The sequence below is a fragment of the Salvelinus sp. IW2-2015 genome, linkage group LG19, assembly GCF_002910315.2.
Source record: "Salvelinus sp. IW2-2015 linkage group LG19, ASM291031v2, whole genome shotgun sequence".
Classification (NCBI taxonomy): domain Eukaryota; kingdom Metazoa; phylum Chordata; class Actinopteri; order Salmoniformes; family Salmonidae; genus Salvelinus; species Salvelinus sp. IW2-2015.
Window position 1 is genome coordinate 20,457,514 of NC_036859.1, and position 25,396 is coordinate 20,482,909.

At 40.9% G+C, this 25,396-nt stretch overlaps 1 protein-coding gene across 1 annotated transcript in view; it reads right to left on the bottom strand.

Annotated features, from left to right (window-relative positions):
* Nucleotides 1-25,055, bottom strand: part of LOC111978941 (cadherin-12) — a 33,048-nt gene extending 7,993 nt beyond the window's left edge. Inside the window, exons 1-7 of the mRNA XM_024009188.2 lie at nt 24,688-25,055; nt 18,226-18,493; nt 8,983-9,277; nt 7,560-7,679; nt 5,672-5,839; nt 5,113-5,300; nt 460-713 (exon numbers count right to left, since the gene is read on the bottom strand). Coding sequence (XP_023864956.1) covers nt 460-713; nt 5,113-5,300; nt 5,672-5,839; nt 7,560-7,679; nt 8,983-9,277; nt 18,226-18,468 — 1,268 coding nt within the window. The 5' untranslated portion in view covers nt 18,469-18,493; nt 24,688-25,055. The remainder of the gene's footprint in view (nt 1-459; nt 714-5,112; nt 5,301-5,671; nt 5,840-7,559; nt 7,680-8,982; nt 9,278-18,225; nt 18,494-24,687) is intronic.
* Nucleotides 25,056-25,396: the final 341 nt, after the last annotated feature.

Consider the following 25,396-nt stretch of genomic DNA (forward strand, 5'->3'; position numbering starts at 1 on the left):
TTTATTTTTTATTTATCCGTTATTTTACCAGGTAAGTTGACTGAGAACATGTTTTCATTTACAGCAACGACCTGGGGAATAGTTACAGGGGAGAGGAGGGGGGTGAATGAGCCAATCGTAAAGTGAAGGAATTATATGCTCACCATATGTGGGAACTCATTCAAGACTGTTGGGAAAGAATTCCAGGTGAAGCTGGATTAGAGAATGCCAAGAGTGTGTAAAGCTTTCATCAAGGCAAAGGGTGGCTACTTTGAAGAATCTCAAATCTAAAATATATTTTGATTTGTTTAACACTTTTTTGGTTACTACATGACTCCATATGTGTTATTTCATAGTTTTGATGTCTTCACTATTAGTCTACAACTTAGAAAATAGTAAAAATAAAGAAAATCGTAGGTGTGTCCAAACTTTTGACTGGTACTGTATATACAATGTATAAATGTATGCATGATGACGAACCTAACTGCACTGCTGCTTGCGTCTAGGTCCTGGGCAGTAACTGATCCAATAATTGTGCCCACAGGAGTATCCTCATACACATCTATGGTGTAAGAGGTCTTAGTGAACACAGGGGGTTCGTTCACATCCAGCACATTGACCTTGACTGTGGCGGTGTCTTTGAAAGGGCCCAGGTGGAGGAACCGGGGGTCCAGGTGAGCGTTGGAGGCCTCCACTTTAAAGGTGTACGACTTTTTGTTTTCGTAGTCGAGATGCTGAAACATAATGAGTGAAGGAGTAATCATCAAAGTAAAATGCATTTATTACTCAGAAATATCAATCAACATAGAATGATTGAATTAACACCTTCAAAAAAGCTAACATTTTACATGAACATGGAACATACTGTGCAATGGTCAAGTACAAAGCTTAGGGGGACATACTTGTCTTGGTTCAGTTTGTTAACACCTCTGTTCAGTTTAGTATGCTCAACAGACACGGAAGTCAAGCACTTTGATATGGAAATGTCACCATTAACTGCACCAACCAAGATTGATTMATCTAAAATGAACCAAAAGGGTTGGTTTCCATGTGCTTTTACCAAAACAGATTCATGTTCTTCAGTGTCTCAGYGAACTTCTTGTCAATAGGGAGCGCTGTTTTCACTTTGGAAAAAATTGTGCCCAAATGAAACGGCTTCGTACTCTTTTCTAGATCATACAATATGCATATTATTATTACTATTGGATAGAAAACACTCAGAAGTTTCTAAAACTGTTTGAATAATATCTATGAGTAAAATAGAACTCATTTTGCAGCAAACTTCCAAACAGGAAGTGAAAAATCTGAAAACGAGGCTCTGTTTCAGGGCCTGCCTATTCAACTGGCTTTTATTTATTGATATGCATGCACTTCATAGGCCTTCCACTAGATGTCAACAGGCAGTGGAAGGTGGAATGGGGTGTCTAGCTTGATCTGAGGCCGAACAAGAGCTTTTGGAGTGACAGGTCCGGAATTTTCTTTGTCTTCGAAGGTGTGCGGCGGAGCCCGACATTGTCTTCTGAAAAGCGTTCGGTTTACACGCCGAATATCTCCGGCTCTGATTTKATTTGATACATATGATAATAACATCATAACGTAGGTTTTTTCAACCGAGTTTTATCAGTTTATTCAACGTTTATTGGGACTTTTGGAGTTTTCCGTTCTTTGCGTCAAGAGAGGATGGGAATGTTAGCAACCTTGGCTAGCATTGTGGCGCGAATTCGACAGAAGAAATGGRCATTCTAAAACCAAACAACGATTTATTCTGGACCAAGCTCTCCTTGTACAACATTCTGAAGGAAGCTCAGCAAAAGTAAGAAAACATTTATGATGTTATTTCGTATTTCTGTGTAAAATGTTGACTCCTATTCTCCGCCGTTTTGGTGAGCGCTGTCTCACAATAACGCAAGCTGTATGTTATGGTAAAGTTATTTTAAAAAAATCTAACACAGCGGTTGCATTAAGAACCAGTGTATCTTTCATTTGCCATACAACAAGTATTTTTATGTAAAGTTTATGATGAGTTCTTTGGTCAGATTAGGTGAGTGTCCAAAATAAAATTCTGGTGAATCGATGCTACGTATTCACAATGTATAATCAGGATTTGTAGCTCTAAATATGCAAATTTTCGAACAAAACATAATTGTATTGTATAACATGATGTTATAAGACTGTCATCTGATGAATTTGTTCAAGGTTAGTGATTAATTTTATCTCTATTTTGTCGGTTTTGTGCAAGCTATTTTTGCGGGGAGTAAATTGCGTTGTGTGTTTGGCTACTGTAGTGAGCTAATAGAAATATATATTGTGTTTTCGCTGTAAAACACTTAAAAAATCAGAAATATTGGCTGGATTCACAAGATGTTTATCTTTCATTTGCTCTACACCATGTATTTTTCATAAATGTTTTATGATGAGTATTTATTATCATGTATTTATTTCACGTTGCTCTCTGTAATTATTCTGGCTTCTTTGGTGCTATTTGTGATTGTGGCTGCAATGTAAAACTATGATTTATACCTCAAATATGCACATTTTCGAACAAAACATAAATGTATTGTATAACATGTTATAAGACTGTCATCTGATGAAGTTGTTTCTTGGTTAGTGACTAATTTTATCTCTATTTTGTCGGTTTTGTGAAAGCTACCTATGCGGTGGAAACATGGTGAAAATATGCGGTTGTGTGTTTGGCTATTGTGGTTAGCTAATAGAAATACATATTGTGTTTTCGCTGTAAAACATTTTAAAAATCGGAAATGATGGCTGGATTCACAAGATGTTTATCTTTCATTTGCTGTATTGGACTTGTGATTTCATGAAAATTATATTATATGATATCCCTGTCCCGTTAGGCTAGGCTATGCTAGTCAGCTTTTTTGATGAGGAGGATCCCGGATCCGGGATGGGTATTAAGTAAAGGCAATTTGAGACTTGAAAAGTGAGTGCTTAGGTTTTGACAGATTTTCAGGAAGAGACTTTGAGAACAGCTTTCTAACCCTATGTTACAGTCTTACATTATCTCAGCTGGGTCCCTAGTTTGTGCTTACAGCTAAACAGTCCTCACTGTCAACACACACACAGCAGTCCCTGTCTGAGGCACATGCATGCAAACATCTGGTCATCTGTGAAAATGGCAGCCACCCTGCTGACTAGATAACAACCAGACAGACAACAGGACTGGGCCGGTGATGCAGGARAACAGACACCACAGCATGAGTGCTATCCCATCCTAAAAGCACCGTTCAGTGTTACATGCAGGGAACATAATTCCTGCAACACTGCATAAATGTAAATTAGCAGGGAAAATATGAATGATCTGGAAATTGAACCCACCCTTTGTTAGTTTGGGCCTATATCCTCCTACTCTACCTTCCACCACAAATCCGCAACCTAGTGAAATGTCTTATCATCGGCACAGAGGTGTCAATTACAGTATTTCTACCAGGAAGCTCCTGCTGTTTTCACTTTGCCTCCTGTGTGCCTGACTCACCTCCCTTGTCTCATCATCTAGGAGATCAATGGGATAGCAAAGCGCCTCAACCTACTACTTAAAATGAGAGGGGAGAGTTTTTTTATTTCACTGATAATCCACATGGTAATAACTACTTTTGTAATATACCAGAGCTCAGGTTGGAAAGAGATCATATTATCTCAAATCAATCAGAGGTTGATAGTCTAACGTATACAGGTTGGAACCTTATAGATAATAACTACTGGAGTCTTGAAGCATATCTTAGATTAGGTTGTGCTTTCAGACCGAAACTAAATCCAGCAAACTGTCCAATGTAGAAAGACCCCGATATCTTGACACATAAATACATGTAGAGGGCATTCAAATCCCACAGAATGTTTACCTACCATTTCACTATAATCTTTTATTTTGACGGAGCCGATTATCCCTTGAACCCATTATTCCAAATCCTCTTATCACACTGTGGCAAACCTTGGCTGAGCCCTCCCTAAGTCAGAGACGGGAGTAAAATAACCTGTCTCAGCAATTTTCTATACTTTCCTCCGACACCTAGGCTTTCACAGTGGGTGGTCAGGTGCTGTTTTAGCAAATGTACACAAGTCAGGTATATGTTTTGTCATTTTGGGCTACTTGTCAGGACCTTGTAGATGTCTTACAGTTAGAGAGTGGGAGCAATAGACAGAGCAATAAGACAGATGGCTGTGATACAAAGATCTACAAAATGATGGCCCTGTAATAACTTCAATTTCAGAAGGCAACGGGGCATTTATATACAGTATAATTCCCACTATGTATTTGCAAGAAAGTGCCGAATGCTTTGAAGTTTCATTGTCACACAAATGCAAGTGGCACTTCGGGAAACTTCTATCTAACCAAGGACGTCCTCCAGATACAGAAAACACAGTATTTACGAGGAAACTCTCATAGCTGCAAGATACAGACGCCATCTGTGAACAAGTAATAATATCATCCCAGAACAAACGAGAGGTGCACTCAAACCCAGTACAAAAGCTTTTGGTGCAACTATCCATTTATGTGAAGAAAAGAGTTTGGAAGTCTGTGGGTCACAGAGAGAAGAGCTGCTGTAAAGAGGATGTCTAAAGGGGTTCCTGCTTGTCACATCCCATCAGGAGGTGTGTTTTCTGATCCTAGCCTCGGAGGCATTTATTTATTCATGTCAGCTAAATCCAAAAACATTGCCCACTGGGCACAGACTGGTTGACTCAACATTGTTTCCACGTGACGTTGAACCAATGTGGAATAGACATTGACATGACGTCCGTGCCCAGTGGGTGGGCACTTTCCTGCAAAAAATATCACAAAACATTTTTAGACTTCCAGAAAATAGGGATCATCAAGTTCTCTATACATCCTCCTGGTTAGGTTCTGATGGTGGTTTGTAGCTGTGATAAGAGGAGGTATGCAGAAATGATCTATTCATATTCCAAGGCCCAAGTAGTCCATTATTTTAATTATCTAAGTGAGCAGCTTTGCTCATGATCTATCCTAAAGGATCTGAAATTATCATGGAAGGAAATTGAGAAACTGTCCCAAAGCCTAGTGCAATGGATATCATTTCTGGACCTACAGTATCCTCATCACAGAGAAAAAGGGTGAAAGTTAAATTAAGTGACTGGTGAAGGGTTGTGAATTCCTACCTTTCTAAGGACTATGATTCCCTCCTGACTGTGCCCGTTGGAGGTGATGTCAAACATGTTGCCTTCATCACCAGGAAGTATAGAATATTCCACCTCCGCATTCTTCCCAGTGTCCAGGTCATGAGCTCTGAACTTCCCTACTGCTGAGCCCACAGACGATGATTCTGGGACCCTGAGGTGGAGAATACCTGCCGGAAAATAAAGACGGACAAGAAAGTTTCAAATGCAATCTGTCATTGGCTGATTCTTGTATGTGTCAAGTCCCGGCGGTAGTGTTAAGTAAGGACAACAGACTCACATTATCCTCTGTGCAGTTATCGCTTCTATGGTCATTTTAAACAATTGATTATGTATAGACAGTGCATAACCTCATTATAATTGATTTACACTAATTAACACTAATTAATCATTAGATTAACATAAAATTGCCTAGAGATATAAGGTGACATTCAGCACACACAATTTACACAGGCATTCAACTTTCATACTAGTTAGACTTACTAGATTTATTGGCTAACAGCAAACAAAACTGTTGTCATTTAAATGCAATGTGGCACACTTTTTGAAAACCTGGGGGGGTTGTCGTTGACGTCGCTGAGGGTGATGTTGATGGTGGTTGTTCCGGCCAGTCCCCCCAGCTGCCCGCCCATATCCTTGGCCTGAATAAGGACCTGGTATAGCTCCTTCATTTCACGGTCCATGTTGGGTAAAGCAGTCCTTATCACCCCTGTTCAAGGTCACAGAAACAAACAGGGAAGATGTAAGTGTGTGTGAGGGAGGGAGAGAAACAAGAGAGAGAGAGAGAGAGAGAGGCAGAGAGAGAGAGGCAGAGAGAGAGGGAACGCAGAGGTAGAAGAGAGATGAGTTGTGACTATAAGATATCGTATCCCCTTTGATGTTACTGGAAGGAATTAAGAAGAGGTGGAGTTTGTGTGAATAGTGAATAGAAGATGTGTGAATGGTGAATAGAAGATGTGTGAATAGTGAGTAGAAGATGTGTAAATAGTGAATAGAAGATGTGTGAATAGTGAGTAGAAGATGTGTAAATAGTGAATAGAAGATGTGTGAATAGTGAATAGAAGATGTGTGAATAGTGAGTAGAAGATGTGTGAATAGTGAGTAGAAGATGTGTGAATAGTGAATAGAAGATGTGTGAATAGCGTTTGATCAGGAGTCAGTCCATTGTACAGGGACAACGGGGTCACAAGTTGCCACTGACAATGAGTAAAAAGGTAAAGGAATTGCACTGTGTTGTCAAGCAGGGTGTTTCCCTATACTCTCAGTCCAACTTTATCTGCAAAAAAGGCTATCTCAGGGTACACTATATATACAAAAGTATGTGGACACCCCTTCAAATTAGTACATTTGTCTATTTCAGCCACACCCGTTGCTGACAGGTGTATAAAACCGAGCACACAGCCATGCAATCTCCATAGACAAACATTAGCTGTAGAATGGGCTTACTGAAGAGCTCAGTGACTTTCAAAGTGGCACCGTCATAGGATGCCACCTTACCAAACAAGTCAGTTCGTCAAATTTCTACCCTGCTAGAGCTGCCCTGGTAAACTGTAAGTGTTGTTATTGTGAAGTGGAAACATTTAGGAGCAACAACGGCTCAGCGGGCCACACAAGATCACAGAACGGGACCGCCAAGTGCTGTAGCGCGTAGCGCGTAAAAATCGTCTGTCCTCTTTGCAACACTCACTACTGAGTTCCAAACTGCCTCTGGAATGATGAACAGCACAAGCACTGTTCATTGGGAGCTTCATGAAATTGGTTTCCATGGCCAAGCAGCCACACACAAGCCTAAGATTACCATGCACAATGCCAAGCATCGGCTGGAGTGGTGTAAAGCTTGCCGCCATTGTACTCTGGAGCAGTGGAAACTCGTTCCCTGGAGTGATGAATCACTCAGTGAATAAGAATTTGACAGGCCTGCACAGAGCCCTGACCTCAACTCTTTCAAACACCTTTGGGTTGAATTGGAACGCCGACTGCGAGCCAGGTTTAACCGCCCAACATAAGTGCCCGACCTCACTAATACTCTTGTGGCTGAATGGAAGCAAGTCCCCACAGCAGTGTTCCAACATCTAGTAGAAAGCCTTCCCAGAGGAGTGGAGGCTGTTATARCAGCAAAGGGCGGACCAACTCCATATTAATGCCCATGATTGTTCGACGAACCGGTGCCCCATACTTTTGGCCATGTAGTGTATCTACAAAAATCTAACACATCAAAATAAGATATTGCAGTGGTCAGGGCTCTAAAGTGTGACCAATTTGGTCGAACATTTTTCTATATTGCTGTGCAACCTGGAGTTTTAATTTGGTAACACCAGTGGTACAGCTTTACATTTTGCCATTGTAAAAGCCAGTTACACATTTGGTTTTCAAATCTCTCCATGTGACATTGTGGTTGTGCCTTGATTTGAACTGTGTTGTGATCTCACCAGTTTTGGAGTCGACTGAAAAGTAAGGCTGTCCATGTAGGATACTGTAGACGATCCGTGCACTATTCCCATAGGAGGGGTCGTCAGTATCTGTGGCAGTCACCTGCATAACAAAGGTACCTGTGTGTCAGGCAGAGACCAAGGGAAGGAAATTGTTAGAAATACTGTTCTTTTTGTGACTTCAAGCATTACGTTTTAAGAATATTCGTATGGTTTTGTAGTTAAAGAAAAATGTAATGACCTAATTAGACACATTCTGACATGCAATGTAACCTACATAGACTATAGGATTTCTGATGTAATTCAAAGCAAGACAATTTAGCTGGACTTTTTGGATGAATGCTGGTTATCTGAAGCTTTCACATGGTTTAAACTTGATGAGAATTAAGAGATTATGGTGTTATAAACCTTACCATTAACTTTAAGTAATTGTATTTACCAGACAGATGGAGTGGCCTAGCCGCTCCATCCCGAATTTAACCTTCTTATGTAGATCAATGCGTAGGCCTTGTCTATTCATTTCACCTTGTAGGCTAAATAATGTATTTATCATTGACACTTTTCTAAGATCTTACCCAATAATTTACAGCACAGTGTTTCGTTAAATTACATGGTTTCAGTTTGCTACTATTACAGAAATGCCAGTGTTGTTTTGTGTCATACTAACATTTAGCCATTTCGCTCCTTAGAATGTGTTTCTTTCATTCTTCCATGTCATGCATCTGTTGCATTTTCCTGTGTGTGCCAGTATTTGCGGCGATAGGGGCGCGAATGTGAAATACCTGTGTGTAACGTTTTGTTGGGTTTAGCTGGTTATGGGCAGAGCCTGGTACCCCACCTGTGCTCAGTGATCAAGGTAGGAGAACCTACTTAGGCCTTACTTCGATTTTATATGAAATCAGGGGAGTCATTTGAGGCCTAGTTAAAAGTAGTACATCGTTAGCAATGTTGTTGAGTTGACTTTTGTTATTCATCCCCGGTTGCAGCCCAGTGTAGGTCTTTAAACAACTGCTCATTTCATTATGTTCAGCATGCGATGCACGTACTTAGAAAATGGTGCGGTTTGTTCGAGATGACCAACATTGGGTGAGTCCACTGCAATTTACTGTGAATGAATGTTGCTGGCTTTTAATGTGTGTTTTTGTGGCAAATAGTGTACTTCATACCCTTCAACTGCAAAAACATTTACAACAGAAAACATCAAGGCCACCTGCCTGCAATGACATTAAACCAACCTATGCCGGTCTCAATCATATGATTCTATGAAGATGAAACCGTAGACAGTATAACTAGGCCTGTACAGTAGTCCTAAAGGATGCCTGTCAAATATCATAGTGTAGCGCACTGTCCAACATTGTCATAGTAGCTTTACCCCATATGGATTTGTACAAGCCAAAAAACACAGTATAGGTGCCTTTCTTACCTCCTGGTGACATCTCTGGGACACTGGCTGTATATGGACCCTCTAAAAACTTTGGTTCATTGTCATTTATGTCTTGAACTTTTATGATGAATTCAGACTCAGGCTCCAGAGGCCTGCCTGTGTGCATGTCCATAGCCTGAGCTCGTAATGTGTAGTAAGACTTCTCCTCTCTGTCCAAACCCATCAAGGCATGGATGTCGCCCGTCGTCTGGTCTATGGTGAAGATGGTGCCTGCTCCTTCTCCTGAGAGAGTGTACTTCACCTCACTGTCATCCCTGTCCCGGTCTGTGTGAAGCTTAATAGAGAAAACATGTTGTATTTGTCAATGAATCAAAGTATGTATATATGTACTAGGCCTAGTTATTTATGTGACTTTAGTTGTATTCACATTTCCCCAACCTTCTCCATGAGTTGATTTCAGCCATGTCACAACTGTGTTGTACCGCTGTTATACAACATTATGTTATTCAAGTAAGTGAGGAATCTCAGGGTACTTTACTCCCCTAGACATGATATAATTAGACCATTAGTAATTACTGTGCTTGTTTGATGGATGACAACAAGATGCATAGAGGGACAGAGTTTTCTTGCTGAGCTGTGTCTATTTCCTGCTCCTCCTCCTTCCTTTTAACTGTCACTGACCATATGAAAATGCTGAGAACATGTGGTGCCATTGATAGATACATAATGGGGCAGAGCACAGTTCCCTCGAGTTAATAAATACATCCTTTAGTTGACCTGTGCCTAGACTAAGGGATTCATTACTTGGCTGGATGGTTTTACATACAGACGTAGGATGCCACCTTTCCAACAAGTCAGTTTGTCAAATKTCTGCCCTGCTACAGCTGCCCTGGTCAACTGTAAGTGCTGTTATTGTGAAGTGGAAACATTCTGGAGCAACAGCGGCTCAGCCGCGAAGTGGTAGGCCACACAAGCTAACAGAACGGGACCGCCGAGTGCTGAAGCGGGTAGCAGGTAAAAATTGTCTGTCCTCGGTTGCAACAACTTACTACCGAGTTCCCAACTGACTCTAGAAGCAAAGTCAGCACAAGAACTGTTCGCCGGGAGCTTCATGAAATGGGTTTCCATGGCCAACAGCCGCACATAAGCCTAAGATCACCATGTGCCTAAGATCACCATGTGCAATGCCAAGCGTCAGCTGGAGTGGTGTAAAGCTCGCTGACATTGGACTATGGAGCAGTGGAAACACATTCTCTGGAATGATGTATCACGCTTCACCATCTGGCTTTGGTGGATCCAGGAGAACGCTACCTGCCCGAATGCATGGTGCCAAATGTAAGGTTTGGTGGAGGAGAAATAATAGTATAGGGCTGTTTTTCATGGTTTGGACTAGGCCTCTTTGTTCCAGTGAAGGAAAATCTTAACGCTACAGCATACAATGACATTCTAGATGATTCTCAAATCAAATGTTATTTGTCACATGCGCCGAATACAAAAGTGTACTAAAGTGTAGACTTTACAGTGAAATGCTTACTTACAAGCCCTTAACCAACAGTGCAGTTCAGAAGAAGAAAATATTTACCAAGTAGACTAAAATAAAAAGTAATAATAAAATTAACACAATAACAATAACAATAACGAGGCTGTATACAGGGGGCACCAATACAGAGTAAGGGGGTGGGGGTACAGGCTAGTTGAGGTAATCTGTACATGTAGGTGGGGGCAAAGTGACTATGCATACAGTAGGTAACAAACAGCGAGTGTACAACAGGGAGGGGGGGTCACAGTAATTTGTCCGGTGGCGATGTTATGAATTGTTCAGCAGTTTTATGGCTTGAGGGTAGAAGCTGTTGAGGAGCCTTTTGGTCCTAGACTTGGCACTCCGGTACCGCTTGCCATGCGGTAGCAGAGAAGACAGTCTATGACTTGGGTGACTGGAGTCTCTGACAATTTTATGGGCTTTCCGCCTATTATATAGGTCCTGGATGGCAGGAAGCTTGGCCCCAGTGATGTATTGGGTCGTTCGCACTAACCTCTGTAGCTCCTTACGGTCAGATGCCGAGCAGTTGCCATACCAGGCGGTGATGCAACCGGACATGATGCTCTTGATGGTGCAGCTGTAGAACCTTTTGAGGATCTGGAGACCCATGACAAATCTTTTCAGTCTCCTGAGGAGGAAAAGGTTTTGTCGTACCCTCTTCACGACTGTCTTGGTATGTTTGGACCATGATAGTTCGTTGGTGATGTGGACACCAAGGAACTTGAAACTCTCGACCCGCTCCACTACAGCCCCATTGATGTTAATCGGGGCCTGTTCTGCCCGCCTTTTGTGCTTCCAACTTTGTGACAACAGTTTGGGGAAGGCCCTTTCCTGTTTCAGCATGACAATGCCCCTGTGCACAAAGCGAGGTCCATACAGAGATAAAACATCGGTGTGGAAAAACTTGAATGTCCAGCACTTAGCCCTGACCTCACCCCTATCTAACCCTACCCTATCTGAATTGGAATGCCGACTGCGAGCCAGGCCAAATCGCCTAACATCAGTGCCCGACCTCATTAATGTTCTTGTGGCTGAATGGAAGCAAGTCCCCGCAACAATGTTCCAACATCTAGTGCGAAGCCTTCCCAGAAGAGTGGAGGCTGTTATTACAGCAAAGGGGGGACCGACTCCATATTAATGCCCATGAGTTTGGAATGAGATGTTCGACGAGCAGGTGTCAACATACTTTTAGTCATGTAGTGTATTTACGTACTTGGCCTACTGCCATAATCAGTTAAATTTTTTATTATTAGTGTGCATGTAAATATACTCATTGTAAAGGAGCATGAAAGATGCAATGTATTGTGCCTGTAACGATCTTCGTTGGGAGAAAGAGAGGAGGACCAATGCGCAGCACGTAGTACGTGTTCATTTTCTTTAATAACGAACGAACACAGAAACAAAACAATAAACGATACGTGAAATACAAACCGAAACATTTCCGTGTGGAACAAACACTGACACGGAAAATAACCACCCACAAAACACAATAGAAAACAACCTCCCTAAATATGGTTCCCAATCAGAGACAACGACAAACACCTGCCTCTGATTGAGAACCATATCAGGCCAAACGAAAAACCCCAACATAGAAAAACAAACATAGATAACCCACCCAACTCACACCCTGACCGTACTAAAACAAAGAAATAACAAAAGAACTAAGGTCAGAACGTGACAGTGCCAGTGTCCAGTACATACAGTTGAATTCGGAAGTTTACATACACAGTTTTTAAACCACTCCACAAACTTCTTCTTAACAAACCATAGTTTTGGAAAGTCAGTTAGGACATCTACTTTGTGCATGACACAAGTCATTTTTCCAACAATTGTTTACAGACAGATTATTTCACTTATAATTCACTGTATCACAATTCCAGTGGGTCAGAAGTTTACATACACTAAGTTGACTGTGCCTTTAAACAGCTTGGAAGATTCCAGAAAATGATGTCATGGCTTTAGAAGCTTCTGTTAGGCTAATTGACATTATTTGAGTCAATTGGAGGTGTACTTGTGGATGTATTTTAAGGCCTACCTTCAAACTCAGTGCCTCTTTGCTTGACGTCATGGGAAAATCAAAAGAAATCAGCCAAGACCTCAGAAAAAAAATTGTAGACCTCCACAAGTCTGGTTCATCCTTGGGAGCAATTTCCAAACGCCTGAAGGTACCATGTTCATCTGTACAAACAATAGTACGCAAGTTTACACATCATGGAACCACGCAGCCGTCTTATCGCTCAGGAAGGAGACGCGTTCTGTCTACTAGAGATGAACGTACTTTGGTGCGAAAAGTGCAAATCAATCCCAGAACAACAGCAAAGGACCATGTGAAGATGCTGGAGGAAACCGGTACAAAAGTATCTATATCCACAGTAAAACGAGTCATATATCGACATAACATGAAAGGCCGCTCATCAAGGAAGAAGCCACTGCTCCAAAACTGCCATAAAAAAGCCAGAGTACGGTTTGCAACTGCACATGGGGACAAAGATCGTACTTTTTGGAGAAATGTCCTCTGGTTTGGTGAAACAAAAATAGAACTGTTTGGCCATAATGACCATCATTATGTTTGGAGGAAAAAGGGGGAGGCTTGCAAGCCGAAGAACACCATCCCAACCGTGAAGCACGGGGGTGGCAGCATCATGTTGTGAGGGTGCTTTGCTGCAGGAGCGACTGGTGCACTTCACAAAATAGATGGCATCATGAGGGAGGAAATTTATGGGGATATATTGAAGCAACATCTCAAGTCATCAGTCAGGGAATTTTACTCAGATTAAATGTCAGGAATTGTGAAAAACTGAGTTTAAATGTATTTGGCTAAGGTGTATGTAAACTTCAGACTTCAACTGTAAGTCCAAACATTGATTTTATTTTATATGATTGACGGAAACTGCAGGAAGCAGTGCTAAAGCTAGATTAAGGATTCAAGTTCTCTGTTAGCGTTTTGACTTTGTAATTTACATTGCATGGAGTATGTGACATTCCTGCATTTTTAACAAGTGCATACTAGAGAATAGAGAATACTTGTCGTATTCCATAATCAAGTAGAATTGCTGTCACCTCTTGACAGAAGGAAATGCAACCTGTATTCGATGTTTAAAAAGGATCTAAAGTTTGTAATTTCCACTTTAAAATATCAGACTTGGTTTGCCCTAACAAAAAATGTATCAACCCCTACAAACAATGTCTGTTAATTATAATCCACATAATAATTCACATGTCCTGTTGCTGCAGGATCATTTTCCTGCTGTAGCTAATGAAGATCCTACATCTGTAGCATATAATCCATGAGCGACAACAACAGAGCAATAAAATGCCCCACTCTTTTCGCTATGTACAGCATTACTTCTGAAAAGTAATGCACTATATAGGGAATAGAGTGCCATTTAGGACATAACCACTGTGATTCAGTTTCAGTATGCAGGGGACCATTAAACCTTTTCCATGAGATGAATGGTTTATTTAGAAAGTCACTGAATTGAATGTAATTAAATCAGAGGGCGAAATCTCAAGACACATTTGCTCATCACATTATTTTATGTCCATTTACTGTCTGATGTACCTAACGCATTCAGCAGGGGGAACACGATTTTTTTGACAGTGAGTTTGGATATAATGAGTTTTAAAGTGAATCAAAAATTGAGGCCATTTGTGGTAAAAACAATGAGACCTCCACAGGAACAATGTCTGGCTTGAAATAAATCAGGAGGAAATACATATTTGAATAGAATTATTAAAAGTATCCATCCAGTGCTTTTATGCAGAGGAATAGCTTGTGCCCTGAGTACAAATCAGTGTTGGGATGGAGTAACTGTCGGCCATTAGCGCGGTTATATAATAGAATGTGGTGTTGATATTTAGCCGAATCCATACAATCTGATGCATAATGTGGTTATTTGAGTGTCTGAAAGTCACGCACAGGGGCACCTGTAAGATAAATGAATGTGTCATTGTAAAAGGTTATCCAGCAAAAAGGAATAGGGGGCAAGGGGGTGATGTATTCTCCTTCAAAAGGGCATGAGAGGTGTGCTCTTTTCATGATTAAAACAAATGATGATCAGTTTATCATCTCCTGCAGCAATGGATAGTCATGGACATGGGCGGAACTTTTGTTTTAGAAGTGCGGGGGACATATATTTCTTTAGTTATTATAATTTTTTTATCCGTTTGGAAAAACACTCCCAACAGCCTACCCGACCGCTCGGAAGCGTACACATGGTCCTAAAGCACACGGTTGCCTGTTTTGTATCACATTCCAATTATAAAACTGGGGGGGGGGACAAAAATGCAATTTCAGAATGTTGGGGGGGAGGGGGGCATGCCCCCACCTCCAGTGAAAGTTGCCCCCTAGTCATGGAGGCCAGTGGCGCTGCATACATATACAAAATGCTAAATGATATGATAGCTGAAGTAAAATGCTGTAGTTTAACCTGAGAAGTGGCTGTCCTTGAGAGACTCAACCAGCATGCTATAATGATCATAAGCACCACAGACAATTTAACCCAGTGATTTAGACTAGAGAAAAGCTTAGTGTGTTTTAGCTGAGACCAGACTAGCCCACTAGCCCTGTCTTCCTTGCAGATGGCCTTTGCTCAGTATGGGGGCCAGACACTTATTGTTTAATTGTACATAGTACAGTTGCACATAGTTGTCTTCCTCTAAAGCTTGCTGAATGTTAGATCCAGGAGCATAAGGTAAGCTGGTGTTTAAATGTGGGTCTTTCACTCCGCTGCTCAGCTGTGTCTGTGTCTGCCTCTACGGTTGCATAATGCATGGGGACAGACCCAGCAGAGGAGCTTTCGGCAATGTGGAACAGTGGTGCAGTCATTTTCTTTTTAAAATGTTCACACAAAGGTGTCATGGAAGAAAATGCTTGTTTTCCTGTTTTGCCAGCAAAGATGTAGTCATTACCTGTTGGTAAAGTTGTCAATTTTGTATCTGTTTATAAATAATAGTATTGCCTCGCTAAATCTCAATTCAAAGGTGATATTTAGAAACAATAACCAAAGCAATGGCTGAGAAAAGTCTTCATGTGCAAATTATCATTATATACAATAACATGCCTCCATAGAGTTTTGGATGCTATTAGACAGCGCTCCCTAGCTGAATGCGAATCCATGGGAGAATCTCAATTGCATACTCCTTGCGTCCTCTTGTCTTGCATCCTTCTCAAACCCATTGGTCTCTCTCCCCTCTGACCTTCTCCTCCAATGGTTTTAGAGAAGAAGGCGAGGCAAGAGAAGTATGCAATTAGGATTCTCCCAATGACCTGGCAGTCACACTGTTTCCAAGCCAGATTTGAGCTTTCCAAAAATGTAGCTCACAGTGATAATCAAGGTCCTGATCCTTCACACTGTCCCCTATTAACTGGCAGCAGATTAATCTGTGGTCTCGGGGCTGGCCATGCACGGCTCGATGCTGTCGTCCTCATTCTCAACACAGAAACTGGGTATGTCCCAAATGGCACCCTTTTCCATGTATGGTGCACTGCTTTTGACTTGAGCACTATGGGCCGCCCTGGTCTAAGGGAGTGCGCTATGTAGGAAATAGGGTGCCATTTGGGGGACACACACTGTGAGGAGTGAATCACTCAGTAATTTTAAAGCAGGAGCGGTAGCATCAGTTTGACAATGTGTCCCATCCCTCCTTTCTCAGCCAACGGAAACACATCCAGCGGGACCGTGCGTACTGAGAAAGGCCGTAGTAGATTGCCTTGGCATCAGCAGCTGACAAGTCAATCTAAAACATTATCCCATTTGAGCTGGAAGTGCCAGATTCCAGGATGGTTCTTAATGCCTCTTGAAATTTGATTTAGAATGGCACAAAACACTCTTTAACCTCCTTTGTGTGTGGATAATTATTGATGATACTGAGAAAATTGCAAAAGTCACAGCCAGAACCGATCAAGCAGCCCAAGCAATTAGATGTGATGTGTCGTGCTGCTTATTGGTATATTCTTTAAGTCTTAAAGAACAGATGCCCAAGTGTTTGAACTCCTCTTCTATTTGATTTCTTACCTCAAACTCTCATCAGAGGAGTGAAGGCAGAGGTTAAACAGAGGTGTACAGTTGAAGTCGGAAGTTTACATACACCTTAGCCAAATACATTTAAACTCAGTTTTTCACAATTCCTGACATTTAATCCTAATAAAATTCCCCTTCTTAGGTCAGTTAGGATCACCACTTTATTTTAAGAATATGAAATGTCAGAAAAATAATAGAGAGAATGATTTATATCAGCTTTTATTTATTTCGTCACATTCCCAGTGGGTCAGAAGTTTACATACACTCAATTAGTATTTGGTAGCATTGCCTTTAAATTGTTTAACTTGGGTCAAATGTTTTGGGTAGCCTTCCACAAGCTTCCCAAAATAAGTTGGGTGAATTTTGGCCCATTCCTCCTGACAGAGCTAGTGTTACTGAGTCAGGTTTGTAGGCCTCCTTGCTTGCACATGCTTTTTCAGTTCTGCCCACAAATGTTCTATAGGATTGAGGTCAGGGCTTTGTGATGGCCACTCCAATACCTTGACTTTGTTGTCCTTAAGCCATTTTGCCACAACTTTGGAAGTATGCTTGTGGTCATTGTCCATTTGGAAGGCCCATTTGCGACCAAGCTTTAACTTCTTGACTGATTTCTTGAGATTTTGCTTCAATATATCCACATAATTTTCCTGCCTCATGATTCCATCTATTTTGTGAAGTGCACCAGTCCCTCCTGCAGCAAAGCACCTCCACAACATGATGCTGCCATCCCTGTACTTCACGGTTGGGATGGTGTTCTTCGGCTTGCAAGGCTCCCTTTTTCCTCCTAACATAACGATGGTCATTATGGCCAAACAGTTCTATTTTTGTTTCATCAGACCAGAGGACATTTCTCCAAAAAGTACGATCTTTGTACCCATATGCAGTTTCAAACYGTAGTCTGGCTTTTTTATGGTGGTTTTGGAGCAGTGGCTTCTACCTTGCTGAGCGGCCTTTCAGGTTATGTCGATATATGACTTGTTTTACTGTGAATATAGATACTTTTGTACCTGTTTCCTCCAGCATCTTCACAAGGACCTTTGCTGGTGTTCTGGGATCGATTTGCCCTTTTCGCACCAAAGTACGTTCATCTCTAGGAGACAGAACGTGTCTCCTTCCTGAGCGGTATGACAGCTGCGTGGTCCCATGGTGTTTATACTTGTGTACTATTGTTTGTACAGATGAACATGGTACTTTCAGGCGTTTGGAAATTGCTCCCAAGGATGAACCAGACTTGTGGAGGTCTACAATTTTTTCTTGGCTGATTTCTTTTGATTTTCCCATGACGTCAAGCAAAGAGGCACTGAGTTTGAAAGTAGGCCTTGAAATACATCCACAAGTTTACCTCCAATTGACTCAAATAATGTCAGCCTATCAGAAGTTTCTAAACACATGACATCATTTTCTGGAATCTTCCAAGCTGTTTCAAGGCACAGTCAACTTAGTGTATGTAAACTTCTGACCCACTGGAATTGTGATACAGTGAATTATAAGTGAAATAATCTGTCTGTAAACAATTGTTAGAAAAATGACTTGTGTCATGCACTAAGTAGATGTCCTAACCGACTTGCCAAAACTATAGTTTATTAATTAACAAGACATTTTTGGAGTGGTTGAAAAACTAGTTTTAATGACTCCAACCTAAGTGTATGTACACTTCTGACTTCAACTGTATATTGATCAGTCTTAGAGAATCAGAACCCTAAAATGATGGTGCCTTACCTTTCCAACGTACTGTGGTTCAGATCCCATATATTCCTCCAGTACAAAGAACTGGTTCCACACCCATCCTCGCTTTACCCTCTGAACCCCTGATGCCCCATGTCTCCTCAGTCCCAGTCCTGCCATGCCCCTCAGGTGGTGCTCTCTTCCCATCCTGCTTTGGGTTGGAGAGTGAAGGGGTGCCAGGAAGCCTTTGTCGAAGAGATACCAAAAGACCAGCAGGAGACCGTTCCTTGTGATCATTGGCAATCTGGGCAGTGGAGGATCTCTGTTGAATTCCAGTGAGAAACTGTGAGTTAGACAATATCAGCTGGGTTGTAGACCCAAGGTAGAAGGGGATTGGGGGGATGTTGTGGTGACATTGTTAGATTTGCCTCCAGGATCTTTGTTTTTTCACTCAACTAGTCCTCATTGACCTTAGTCTGCTGGTGGAAAGAGGAGTGACATGGTCTTACTTTACACTGCAGTTAAAGTAGTTACAAGGCAACATGGAAAGTAATCTCGTCCACCAACCGACTCTCTCTGTCAAACCTGTCTCTCAGTCTATGCGGTAATAGAGCCTAGGACGAGGCTACATAATACATTGCAATACATTGTTATAAGCAGCAGTACATCAAATAGTCCTATCTCATAACTGCCCGATCAGCAACTCATCAACATTGTTTAACAAAATCTGTTCAGGCTGTGTCTACTCCAATTTATTTCATAATTGAGGTCATAATACACTTTATATGTTTGTCTAGTCAAGCTTGACAGTATCTTACTGGAGGGATTTTACGGATCATGATTCAGTGAAAACGAAACATGAGCAAATTGGTCCTCAGGAGTGCATTTAACTCTGCAAGTCAGGCAATGTGAATTTAGTGGAGCAGGAGCAAACATCAAACACAGTCGCACACACAGAGGAAAGGTAGATCAGATAAAAGAAAGAGACTCCCTGAGCACGATTACATACACACAAGAATACAATTATTGTGCATAGTCAGATTAACATAAAAGTTTGTTTAAAATGTTTACGTGCTTCGCAAAAAGAATGATTTCCCTTTTCATCTTGTTTACATGGACTCGTCTGAAATCAGGCTACCTGATGGAACTTTTGTTCATGCAGAAAACCAGCAATCAAAATAAACTTCCTACCACAGTGGCCATGTTATTTTTGCGAAACCTATTTGATTCTGAGTTCGGACATAAAAAGTTTGTATGCAAAAACATTTTGTAAGATGATGCATATGTTCAGTCTTTCCGAACTCACTTCACTCGTGCGTAAGATGATGCCTTGCACTACTGGTGCTGGCACATGCCCAGATCAAATACACCGCTGGAACGCTGATTACGCGGTGTATTTGATCTGCGCATGTCTTAGTAATTCAAAAGATTGCTCAGAAAACCAGGTGTTTTAATCGGCATATGCTTACTTCAATTTTGATTTGGAGGAAGCAGTGCAAAAGCTAGATGTCAAGGATTCAGGTTCTCTGTTAGTGGTTTGAATTTGTAATTTACTTTGGATGGAGTATGTGACATTCCTGCATATCTAACAACAACTGCATACTAGAAAATAGAGAATACTTTTCACATTGCATAATCAAGTAGAAGTCCTGTACCACTCTTTTGTTGATGAGAATTTTCCTGCACAGCAGGAAATGCAAACGTGTGGTGTATTCAAAAAGGGTTCTAAAGTTTGTAATTTCCACAAAAAAATTCAGACCTGATTTGCCCCAACATAAAATTTATCAACCACCCTGCAAAAAAGTATACATGAGTTATAATCCACATAATAATTCACAATTCCTATTGCTGCAGGATTATTTTCCTGCTGTAGCAAACTGGCTCAAATTAAAATCCTACATCTGTACTTTGTAGTCACCCTCATAGACATTTTACACTAGTGTTAGTTGTTTAAAGTGCAGTGTCTGCATGCAGACTGCACTTTAAACAACTAACACTAGTGTAAAATGTCTATGAGGGTGACTACAAAGTACAGATGTGAATGATAGGTACTGTGTAGGCCCACATTCACTGATCCCGCCCCTCATCCCTCTTTACTTCAATCCTTCCCCCTCCAAATCTGCTACAACAGACCGGTTTATTTTTAGCATCAGGTTTATACAAATTTACAGTACAGTTTCTCTCCTTCATTGTGTCCCAATCTGAATGCATTCTTCCTGTGTTGTCTGTTGAAAGGCGATGGTAGGCTACATTCCTTGGTTGACAGGTTATTGTGCATCCATTGCTGTATTCTCTGAGGGCTAAACCCCCGCCATTCTTATCCCAACATTGAACAAAATGTCCTCGTGTCGTGTCGCACTCGACTATTCCATATCCCAGTTTCCTAAGTTTAGTGGTCACCGAATGATGACCACAACAAAAGAATTGGGGCGGTATGTATCCTAGTCGTTAGAGCGTTGGGCCAGTAACCAAAAGGTTGCTGGATGGAATCCCTGAGCTGACAAGGTAAAAATCTGTCGTTCTGCCCCTGAACAAGGCAGTTAACCCACTGATCCCGGTAGGCCGTCATTGTAAATAAGAATATGCTCTTAACTGACTTGCCTGGTTACATTTTTAAAAACTGACTGATAACATGTGTTGGATGACCTTGTTGAATATAGTTCTTGCATCCATATGACTTTTTTATTGTTTTGTCCTATAAACTATTGTTTGTCCTAATCAGCAGGCCATTATCAGTCATCAGTTATTTTACAGTTAATGTAAGATGTGTCCTGTAGTGTCTGCCCTCAGAGCAGAAGGCCTTATGGGAACAGACTAGTTTGTGTATTGCGGGAGCCTGCACTGCTCTTATACTGGCCAACGAGGGCTCAACCAACCCCCTTACTGCACAAACATGTGACTTAACAGAAAGCCACCCCTAATCCAACAGAATTATCCTTAAACTCCCAGACAATGTCAGACTGAGTTAGATTGAGGTCTCCAGAACTGTTGGTTGAGAGATGTGTTCAGAGATCCAACAGCATCCCTTGAGAAAGGCAGAAGCCAACATTTTTGTGCTGGCTGAACTATATTGAATTTAATACATGTCAAAAACTACAGTAAGCAATAACAGACTTGTAGTTTTTGTATGTGCATCCTTTCTCTACATTGAGACGTGTTAAAACTTTTAGATAAAAATGAAGATCAAGTTTGCAACGACAGGCGTACAAGGACGCAGACAATTACAAAGCTTAAACTATTACTCACAATAGCTTTTTTCTAGGAGACATCTTTGTGCTGTATAACACAATTTCATGTAATTTTGTTGCTGCATCAATATTCCGAGACAAAGGAAATGGTTTTGCTTGACTGCAATTTTGTTACATAAGAGCCCGTTTGTCATATGAAGTAGAACCCAATATGAACCAGCATAGCCTAGACGAACAGTGTTTGCGGTAGTGCACCAACATATGAACCCCAGGCTTGTATGTACTGTACAGTAACCTCTGAGCATAATCATATCTTTAAGTCATGGCCAAAGGCACAAACATCACCAGAGGCATGAAGGGATGGTCTRAGGTGCCCTTATGGTACATTAAACAATCTGTACTGTATGTTCCTAAATAAATATCACACATACACACGCATACCTGTACACGCACTCCTTGATTTACATGGATTGTGGAAACCGGTGCAAATCCACACATCAATCTCCCTATAACGCGAAACCTGCTCTGATGCCCAAGTTGTATAATCATTTAGGGATTTTGCTGACTGTTCAATGTTTTATAGAATATGGCCAATTATCTTTATGGTTTGACCAACTTTATGTTGTGTGGACATGTTAGTCAATTAACTCCATTACATACTGTATGCATAGAGCTGAGGCAAGTCATAAAGAAATGCACACATCATGTGTCGGTGATGTCTGTGCTAAAAACCGGCCTTTGCAAAAAAGTCAATAAATACATATTTTTAATGAAAAGTGGAGAGTCAGATATTCCCCAGCTAGCACATAACGTTCCGAGAACCATATGTTTCTTAGAGCTTGGTGAGAGAGTGGTTGTCCTATGATTATTTTGCATACAACCTTCTAACAAATTTCTGGTAATGGTGCAGGATAGTTGCTTGGCTTTGGAACATTCTCAGCACATCTATGCAACTTGACGAAGAAACATTATTTTCTTGGTATTTCATTACTTTAATAGAACGTTTCCTAAAAGTTAAAACATGGTTAAACTTAATTTCAATGTTGATAATGTTCTAGGAACGTTCTCCAACTGGTTTGACATTGGGAATGTTCTCAAATAGTTCAGAGAAAGTTATGAAACAATGTTCTTGAACCATTATGTTGGATTCTGCAGGTTTCCTCATGGTTCTATTTAAAGTCATGTTCTCAGAACGTTAAGAAAATGTTCCATAAAACCACAAGAAACATTAGTAACGTTCAAAGAACGTTTTAAGATTGTCATTTAAAAACATATACATTCTGTTCTCAGCGTCAACAAAACTCTCTCGATCCTCTATCTTGTTACGTGTGTTCAGGTGTGTTGGCCTCGCCCACTAATTGGCCACACCTGATCCTAATGAGAGCTTGTTTCCTTTGAAATGGGCAGCTTTGTATGAGTAAAATAAACATAGGATGCTAGCTCGATCCTGGTGGCGCAGTGGACTAATCCCATGGGGAGAAAATAAAAGATAATACGTTCGAATCTCACTGATATCGTGCCACAATAAAACATTTGTTTGCATGATTAATGCATAAGCAAATGAATTGTCCTGTCTGTGCTTGGAGCTAAAATAAGCTAGCATTATTGAAATATTCAGTTAAAATGTTAATTTCTGTTCTCAGAATGTTAATAAAACCTCCCTGAAAAACTTCCAGGGAACCATAGTAAAACGTCCTCAGAACTTCCCTGCAACGTAACAAAAAAATATGTTTGCTAGAACAGGGAACATGTTCAGTTTTACAGATCAGGAAACATATCACTTTGTTCCCAGAATTAATGGGAAACCATAAACTTACGTTCCTACAACTTCCAAATAACTAAATGTGCTAGCAGGGTCTATTGTAGCCTACTCTCATATTGTATTAATGCAGTGAAGGCAAGAACCAATGCTTGGGCACACAGTGTGTTCATACATCTTAATCAGTGGAGGCTGCTGAGGGGAGGACGGCTCATAATAATGTCTGGAACGTTGCAATTGGAATGGCATCAAACCATGTGCTTGATGTATTTGATACCATTCCACCTATTCCGCTCCAGCAATTACCACGAGCCCGTCCTCCCCAATTAAGGTTCCACCAACCTCCTGTGATTTTAATGTTGCTTGACCCCAGGAAGAGTAGATGTTGCCTTGGCAGCAGCTAATGGGGATCCTTAATAAATACAAATAAATAGAAAGTAAAGATAAAAGATACAAACTCAGGTTAGCATTTTTCGTCATGATTGTTCTGGAGGCAGCTCTGCAGAGTGGTCGCTAGCTGGCATAGCCACAAAGTCATAAAATCGGATTTTAAACATAACCTTAACCCTAATCTTAACCACACTGCTAACCCTATATATATTTACTAACTCTAATCTTAAATTAAGACCAAAAAGCACATTTTTGTTTTCATGAATTTTTATAATATTGCCAATTTTGACTTTGCAGTTGGCCTATCTAAGGGGAAATCGCTCAGTTCTGCCTCCAAGACAAGACTCATGACAATAAACGTCAATCTGCGCTAAAAACAGCAGAGAACAGAAAGAGAACTGAAGCAGTTGTTTTCTTTGCATATACAGATGAAGGATCTTATTTTGATCACCCTGTTGCAGGAGAACTTTCCTTTGCAGGAAATGTAAAACTTTTTGTGTATTTGAGGTTTAAAAAGGCTTTAAAAAAAATGTATCAACCTTACAGACATGTGGATTAATTATAATCCAAATAAAATGTACATTTCCTGTTGCTGCTGGATTATTTTACTGCTGTAGCAAAATGGCTCAAATTAATATCTTACATCTGTATTTGTGTTTACCATTTAAATATACACAGAGAGAATACCAGCTTTAGAGCTTAATATGGAATTCAGTGCACTCTATTTGAATACCTGCACCATTTGCATCAATTTCATCCAGTGCAGATCATTGAGCTCAATACCACTGACTGAGCTGCTGCATGTTTTCCCTTAAAATGCAATAAATCTCAAAATGAATCCATGTAGGCACACTCCATGTGGGCTAGATAGAGTTAGTAGGCTGTATGTCCTATAGTGATATGGACAGAATTGATTTGCTACTGTAAAGGTAATTTCTTATTTAAATACTTTCACATATAAATACTTTATATATCTTATCTTTGTAAAGATAAAATATTTAGTTCAATTGTTATTTTAATGAAACAGTGAAATTAATTGGAACTCTCTTAAACTAAACATCAACCTTCAGCATCTACCCCAGTGGGTATAACTACTCCACTTCTCTGTTGCCCAAGAAWTTTTTTTATCCTAAAAAAAACAACAACAAAACAACTAAGGACACTAACAGTGACACGTACCTTGACTGTCTCTCCCAGAATCTCCGGCTGGTGCGCTTTAAAACCAGATTAATCCAAATGTCTGATGGCAAAAGCAATGCAACTCCCTTGCGAGCAAAAAACACATTCAGACTTACAGCCCTTCAAACACATTCTCTCTCTCTCTCTCGCTCTCTCGCTCTCTCCAACACTCTTTCTTCTCACTATCTCGCAGCAGATGAGTGTGGAGGAGAGATGAAAAATGAGAGATTGAGTATCAGCTGTATGTAGTACTATTGTATTCAGGAGTGCTCAGCAGTGCACAGAGCGTCAAGCCAAGCTGCAAGCCCAGCACTCTGATACGCTCCTGTTCCGTGTGTTGTGAATATAGTTGAAGTGGGTGTCAGAGAGTCTCGATCCCATAAGGTCCCCATGCTGGTCTGGAATCGTCCTCCCACCTCTAGTTTCCTGGATTAGTAGAGGGGAGGAACCCACTCCCTGCTGGAGCCAGCCAGTGATGTGCTCTGTTGTGTTCATAATTTGAGGAACTTGCTAGAGCCATGAGACTTTGATGGTAAAGACCCAATTACTGACACAAGGGTTGATGAGGAGCTGTCATGTAGGGGGTGTGTGTGTATGTGTGTGTGCGTGTGCGTGTGTGCGTGTGTGACTAAAGTGGGCTACAGGCTCGTTAAGAAATGAAATGTTACATATTCTAGTCTTCAGAAATTGATAGATTAGAGAAACTCTC